General features: G+C 44.6%; 1 protein-coding gene across 1 annotated transcript; it reads right to left on the reverse strand.

The window, feature by feature from the left end:
• Window positions 1-1,268: 1,268 nt before the first annotated feature.
• LOC108729356 (uncharacterized) lies at window positions 1,269-5,930 on the reverse strand. The gene has a single exon (XM_018458427.1). The coding sequence runs from the start codon at window positions 5,928-5,930 to the stop codon at window positions 1,269-1,271; it is 4,662 nt and encodes a 1,553-aa protein (XP_018313929.1).
• Between the last annotated feature and the right edge of the window lie 1,907 nt (window positions 5,931-7,837).

Consider the following 7,837-nt stretch of genomic DNA (forward strand, 5'->3'; position numbering starts at 1 on the left):
ATGTTCATAGAAGTGGTTTGCAAGAACTCAGCGTGGTCTCGCGCGTAGAGTGCGAGATCAGAACGTTACAGATCCCATAATTGATTCTTTTTGTCTATTTTTCATAATTTTCTTTCTAAAATAAGTGAAATTATTAATAAATATATTGATATATTAATAAATATATTGATAAATATATTGAATAAGTGAAATTATTAATAAATATATTGATCATAATCCTTTTTCATTAACGTATAATAGCAAAAATGATTTCAAAACGTGATAGTTGACGAGATGTAATTTACGATTTTCCGTGCGCTTTATGTACCGCATTCGTAGAGATGATTCATAAGAACTCGGCGTGGTCTCGGGCGTTAGATGCGAGACCAGTATTCCGAAGATCTTACGTTCCATCCTGCATTTTCCTTTTTTCATTTTTTTTTTATAAATAACGTTATCGATAAACATATTACTACAAATATATTTTTATATAATTACATTATATGTGTACTTTTAAGTTTTAATTCAACAACTGTACGCCGGCCGCCTTGAAAGGACTACCTTTCAATAAGTTCTTTGTATGGGCGCAATCACATGGAACAAAAAGTATAACATAAATAATCTCTCTTAAGTAGTAACAGGTTTTAAATATGCTCTTAAATAGTAATAGATTGCACCTTGACGAGAGCTATAGAATCTCGTAAACACAAACGAAAATTAAATAAGATGAGATTTACCTTAGACTTAGTATTAGCTGAACGGACTTACATTAACTTAATATCTAATATAACATCAGTCATGCCTCAATGGGCAGTATTGCTAATTTGGCAAGTGACCTCGTATAGGAGCCCTTGGCAGTCTTGACGGTGGCAGTGCGTGGGATGCCATCAGACCCGCTATGAACTGATTGAACACGTCCCAGAATCCACTGCAGCGGAGCCAAATTTTGCTGTTTAACAAGAACAAGTTGATTAGGCGATAATTGAACACCCTTATTAGTTTTCCATTTAGTACGTTGCTGCAGACAATGGAGATACTCATTGCTCCATCTGAGCCAAAAATGCTGACGGGATTGCTCCACGCGCTGCCATCGCAATAATCGATTTTCGCTAACATCGCTTAAGTCAGTGCAAGGAAGGCTATTTAATGCCCCGCCAACCAGAAAGTGACCGAGAGTGAGATACGCCAAATCGTTGGGATCGTCGCTTAACGGTGTAAGGGGTCGCGAATTGAGGATCGCCTCGATTTCGCAAAGGATAGTTTGCATTTCTTCGTAAGTCAAATGCGCCTTACCTACGATGCGTCAAATGATGCTTAACTGACTTCACGCCCGCCTCCCACAATCCACCGAAGTGGGGAGCATTAGGGGGTATGAAGCTCCAATCGATGTCTTGTTCGCATAAAAAGCGCTTAATCTGACCCTGAGTTTCTTGGTCATTAATAACGTCGTACAACTCCTTAATTATTTTTCGAGCGCCTACAAAGGTGGTTTCATTGTCAGAGTACATATGTGCGGGTTTGCCCCTGCGAGCTATAAAACGCTTAAAGGCGGCAATAAACGCTTCGGAAGTAAGACTACTTACTAACTCCAAATGGATCGCCTTTGTTGCAAAACACACAAAAAGTGAGACATAAGCCTTGCTGCTTCGTGCGTTACGACGCCTACCTTCGCGTAACAACATTGGACCAGCGTAGTCCACGCCGCAGTGGGAAAATGGCCTAGATGCCCTCACGCGGGCAGACGGTAAAGAACCCATGATGGCCTCTGAAAAAATCGGCTTGGCTCGAAAACATGTTATGCATCCTTGTATACTTTTACGTACTGTAGACCTTAACGAAATCGGCCAGAACCTTTGCCGGACAGAGGCCATCGTGGCTTGCAGTCCTGCGTGCATGTTTCGCACATGCTCCTGTTCTACAATGCGCTGAGTTAATATGTGTTTACGAGGAAGTAATATCGGGTGACAAGCATCGAAGCTTAAGTCAGAGTTTTTTAATCTACCGCCGACTCGAATTACGCCGTTATCATCGAGAAAAGGAGATAATGATAAGATTGCACTAGAGGTGCCGACATCGTCGCCCTTAGCTAAAGCTCGGAATTCGTTTGGAAAGGCGCGTCTTTGTATTGTTCTGCAAATATAAACTAGAGCTTTCGATAATTCGGAGGGAGATACAAATTCGGATGTCGCATATGAACGGTGTGCTTTGGTAAATCTTAAACAATATGATACGACACGGCAGATTTTATTCAAACTGGAATATTTGTCTAATAACGTGCTGATAACACATGGGCTGATTGACGAAGTAGTTGCGAGAACCCTTTTCTGCTCGGGAAGGTTATCATGGAGTTGAGTAAACTCGCCGGACGGCCATTGACTGTCGTCTTGCTTGAGAAAGTTAGGTCCGCTCCACCATTTCGCATTGCTGATTAAATCGTGGGGATTCAAACCTCGGGATAATACATCGGCCGGGTTGTCCACGGAAGAGATGTGACGCCAAGATTCAATTTGGGTTAAACGTTGTATTTCGCCCACCCTGTTGGCCACGAAAACCGACCATCGTCGTGATGCAGAGGCTATCCAGTTCAAGGTGATAGTTGAGTTAGACCATAGATGCATTTGCAGCTGTAACGAACTCAAAGATTCTCTGACCCTGTCTATTAAACGCGCTAATAGCAAGGCAGCCGACAATTCCAGCCTTGGCAAAGATACGGCCTTGAGAGGAGCAACGCGTGACTTTGAACATAAAAGTGAAGAATGATATTCCTCCGGACCAAGCCTAGTACGCACGTATACGCAAGCTCCATAAGCCGACTGGCTAGCGTCACAAAAGCCGTGTAATTGTACTATTTGTGAATAAGAAGACGGCTTGACGCATCGCGGAATTTGAAGCTGATTTAGAACTTCTAACTGTACCTTGAACTCAAGCCAACGTGTGTGAATACTTTGGGGAACTGACTCATCCCAATGAACGTCTAATTGCCATAACTCTTGGAGGATGAGTTTTGCGATAACAATAACAGGCCCCAAGATGTCCAAAGGGTCGAACAACTTGGCGATGTCCGATAATATAACTCGCTTAGACACGAGATCGTTGGTTTCGAAATTGCAGGAAAATTGAAACGTATCCCGGCACTGGTTCCAGTGCATCCCTAGAATACATGGATCGATAGCATCATCTCGAATGTCGATCAGATCGGAATCGGAATCGCTAGTTTCTAATAACGTAGGGCAGTTCGTCGCCCATTTACTCAACTCGAACGATCCCAACTTCAGTAATTGAACCGTTTCTTCCTTAATTAGTTTTAATTCATCAATCGTGTCCGCGCCGGTGAGCAAGTCGTCAACATAGAAATCCCGTATAACGCAAGCGGAACCGCGGGGAAATTGAGACGCGTACCGCTCAGCTAGGTGCTTGAGACACCTCGTAGCTAAATATGAAGCTGGAGCGGTGCCGTAAGTAACCGTAGTCAACTCATAAGCGTGAACTTCAGACGTTGGGTCTGTGCGCCACAAAATCCTTTGCAAGGACATTTGGGACGGATGTATCAACACTTGCCGATACATCTTGATGATGTCAGCGGTAATCGTGTAAATGAAAAAACGGAAACGCATTAGTATTAATATTAATTCTTGTTGGACAACCGGTCCTACCAGTAACGCGTCATTCAATGAAACGCCGGAATCAGTGCGACACGATGCGTCGAAGACTACTCTAATTTTTGATACATCATTGACTGTTTTAAAAACACAGTGGTGAGGAAGATAGAATGATATCGGTTCGTGAGTCAGAGTCGGATCTGTTATTCGCATATGGCCTAACGAGAGATACTCGTCGAGAAATTTCGTGTATTGAAGTTTAAGCTCGGGGTTATGCTTGAAACGCCGTTCAAGGTTTCTCAGTCGCTTCAATGCGATGTCTCGCGAATCCCCCAACCTTTCGACGACCTCCTCTCTAACTGGAAGCTTGACAATGCACTTACCCTCGGGGTTCTGCGATACATTCTCTAAGAAATGATGCTCGCAAAGGCCTTCCTCTTTAGTGTAGCTATTCAGTTCCGCGGACACGCTATCCATTTGCCAGAACCGACTGACTTGATCGTGTAATTGAGCATTCGTGATAGAAGCATGCAATGAATGAATCTTCGAGTTCGGTTGCGTATTGTTAGCTAGACGGCCTGCTAATATCCATCCTAAACGCGTCTTCTGAAGAGTCGGGTGTTTTTCTGATGACTTTATTTGCCCGACGCAAAGTAGGTCCCAAAACAGTTCTGCACCAATCAACAGATCGATATCTGCTGATAGATGAAACTGCGGGTCGGCTAATTGAAGATTGCGCGGGAGTTCGAAAGTGTCGCGCCTCAAAGAGACGGCTGGAATTTTATCGGTTACCTGATCACTAACTATGCACTCAATCACCGTTGTAAATGAACTCGAGCGTGACTCTAACCTCACCCGAGCGACTTGATTGGATATAGCCACTGTTCCGTTGACTCCTGAGATTGACACATTCAAAGGCCGTGTTTCCAACCCGAGATTTCTTACGAGTCGCTTCGAAACAAAATTTGCCTGTGAACCGCAATCGAGTAATACGCGGCGACATGGTTTGCGCGAACCTTTGTTGTCGCAAGCGTATACTGAAGCAGTCGACAGTATGACCTGATCGCTATTGATAACTCCAGACGCGTGTGTCGCCACCACCGAAGGAGAATTAGCTGCCTTTGAAGAATCGTTATTCTCGGCATTGTTCGTTGACGATGCTGTGACCTCGGTTGCATGGAGCAACGTATTATGCTTAGCGTGACAAACCTTACAAGATCCTGAAGTGCATTTACTGGAAGTGTGAAATGAAGATCGTAGGCAATTGACGCATAGCTTGCGACTACGAATCTCCGAAATTCTTTGAACGACCGGCAACGCCACAAAATCCTTGCAGTAGTAGATAGCATGCTCGCCTTGACAGAAATGGCATTTCGATTTGACTGTGGCCGCGCACGCGGATTGGCGTTTAGTGCTCGGTTGTGTCTTTATATCGGACTTCTTTGAATTAATGCCGTTGCTCTTACCGGTGGCCTCAAGGACTTGACACCGGTGAGAAATGAACTCTAGAAATTGCTTTAGTGCTGGTAAATCGTTTCCCATTAATGATGATTTCCATTCGCGTAACGTAAATGAATCTAACTTAGAGCTTAGAATAGTGATGAGAAGATCATCCCAATGAGAGGTTGGACGCTTGAGAGCCCGTAATGCATGCAAGTGTTTTGTGGCGCCGTCTGATATCTTCCTCAAATCAATAGAATTTTCCTTCGCCATGGCTGGTAATTCCATTATGGCCTTGACGTGAGTTTGTACAATAACGCGCTTGTTGTCATAACGTTGCTTAAGGATAGACCAAGCCACATCATAGTTTGCGTCGGAAATTTCTAATGAATTGATTATAGCGCTCGCATCACCAGTGAGAGACGCCCGCAAGTATTGAAACCGCTGACTATCGCTAAGTGCGGTATTGGAATGTATGATCGAGTTAAAAGTGTCGAAGAATGGAAACCACTCATCGTATTTCCCGGAAAATGTTGGTAGATTCAGCTTAGGCAATCGAACGCGTGCAACTTCCGAGTCGTTGTTACTTGAAGAGGACGGGGAAAAAATGGAGGATCGCGCTGTCAACACGGGAGAGGTGAGCTCTCTAATTTTGGCGGATAGAGCATAAAAGGCCTCCTCGAAACTTGTTCGGTCCGCCCCTTCAGCCTCCGCTAAAGATTCTATGCGCGACTGTATCAGACTATACTCCGACCAATAATATTCCAATTTTGATTTACGCTCTTCAAGCTGCGCGATTATAGACGGACTAACCGCGGAAATAGAATCTACATACGTTCTGATTCGAGTGCACGCACTCTTTATCATCGTGCGCTGCCTCTTGAGATCGACGACATTCGATTCGTTGGCCATTTTACACGAAGATACGAATGCGCATGCGCAACGATAACACGGCGATTCTGGTTGGCAACGGAAACTTTAGCCTTCCTTACCTTGAAACGCACGCAAATTGAAAAATATATTGACTGAACAATGGATGTCCCTCAATCGGATGCTGACGTGGCGAAGATGCTTCCCTTGGAACCAGTGATATGTCTGGAAACCTCCTCGGCAGCACGTGTCAGCGCTGTCCGTGTGGATGCTGATATGTCTGGAAACCTCCTCGGCAGCACGTGTCAGCGCTGTCCATGTGGATGCTGACTACGTCGGCTTCGAATGGTCGATGCTCGTCGGTGTCTCGCGACGAGTCAGAATGCGCGAAAACGCGTGCCGTGACTGAGCACGAACTTCGTGTATGCTTGATTCCCGCTCTCGACAAGATGGCTGTCGATGTCGCGCTGGCGTGCCCGTATGCGTGAGGTCGCGTGTAATGCACTGAATGCGAATTTCGAGAAAGCTCGAAAATGCTTGAATTCGACACACCGCTTGTACACCGCCACTTAACAGAGACCACGGATATCTGAGTATCCGGCTCGAAGGACCAAAGAAATGTTCGCGCTTGTTGCGAATTCTACGCCGTTTTCGCGGTAGGATAGCGACGCGAGGACGTGGTCGAGAAAATAAGAGAGTAGATTTTCTCTGAGCTATTTATTGTTTCGTCTCTCGTAAGCAGGCGGTCGCTTTTACACTTGCGGTACACTAAGATTATACAACACGCGATAATTCACCTTCTCGCAAAAGATCGGAAAGAACACGTGCGTCCGTGTTGACGGTTGGGCAGCCATTATTTTTAACGGACAAAAGGATCGAGGGGGCGCGCATCGATATCAAGTCGCGCGCAGTCACAGTATGCGGGTTCGCGCCGCGCAGCGCCGCCAGTGGAATCAGAGATCGGTAAAGTAGATCGAAGACGGTGGCATGATCGTACCGAACAATATTGAATAAGTGAAATTATTAATAAATATATTGTTCATAATCCTTTTTCATTAACGTATAATAGCAAAAATGATTTCAAAACGTGATAGTTGACGAGATGTAATTTACGATTTTCCGTGCGCTTTATCTACCGCGTAGAGATGATTCGTAGAGATGATTCGTAAGAACTCGGCGTGGTCTCGGGCGTTAGGTGTGAGACCAGTATTCCGAAGATCTTACGTTCCATCCTGCATTTTCCTTTTTTCATTTTTTTTTTTTATAAATAACGTTATCGATAAACATATTACTACAAATATATTTTATATAATTACATTATATGTGTACTTTTAAGTTTTAATTCAACAACTGTTGAAAGAATCTGGAGAAACGGTAGTGCCTCGATGCTAAGACATTTCTTATAGTGCAACGCTTTTGAGACACGTCCGCGCGCGATTCAACGGTGCGACTCGGTCGTCGAGCGTTGAGCGGTAGTAGGCGGCGATAAAAAGTACGCACGCTTCAAAAATCGGCCCGAAATGTGTGGAGGGGGAAAGCCGCTGGCATGAATAGAGATTAGAGACCCTTAGGTGTACCTAGGGCTCGGACATGCCAGCGGTTTCCCCCTCCACTCTCAATGCCTCGCTTGCTCTTTCGCCATCGCGTCGTCACTACGTAAAACATGAAACATGATTTTTTTAACTTTTCTTGCAGATAAGAAAGTGAAATTTGGTATTGGGCGACAGATTTCATCATACTCTAAATAAATTTATCGGTTTCAGAGGTTCCATCTCTAAGAAAGAAACTCTCCATATGCCGTGGGCATCTTCCTTTATACTTGATGTATTTAATATTTAATTTCACAAAATGCGCCACAATATAGTGTCAAATTCCTGCAGGCACCGCCTCCTATTCCCCCACTATCGCTCGATGCTCGGTTGCCTTGGCGGCCTAGCCGCGGATCGCGC

Source organism: Mycetomoellerius zeteki, unplaced genomic scaffold (genome assembly GCF_001594055.1).
Source record: "Mycetomoellerius zeteki isolate Tzet28-1 unplaced genomic scaffold, Tzet1.0 scaffold1149, whole genome shotgun sequence".
NCBI lineage: Eukaryota > Metazoa > Arthropoda > Insecta > Hymenoptera > Formicidae > Mycetomoellerius > Mycetomoellerius zeteki.

What these genes read in the sequence shown, in the direction of transcription:
- LOC108729356 (XM_018458427.1), bottom strand. Translation starts at nt 5,930, where the DNA reads ATGGCCAACGAATCGAATGTCGTCGATCTCAAGAGGCAGCGCACGATG.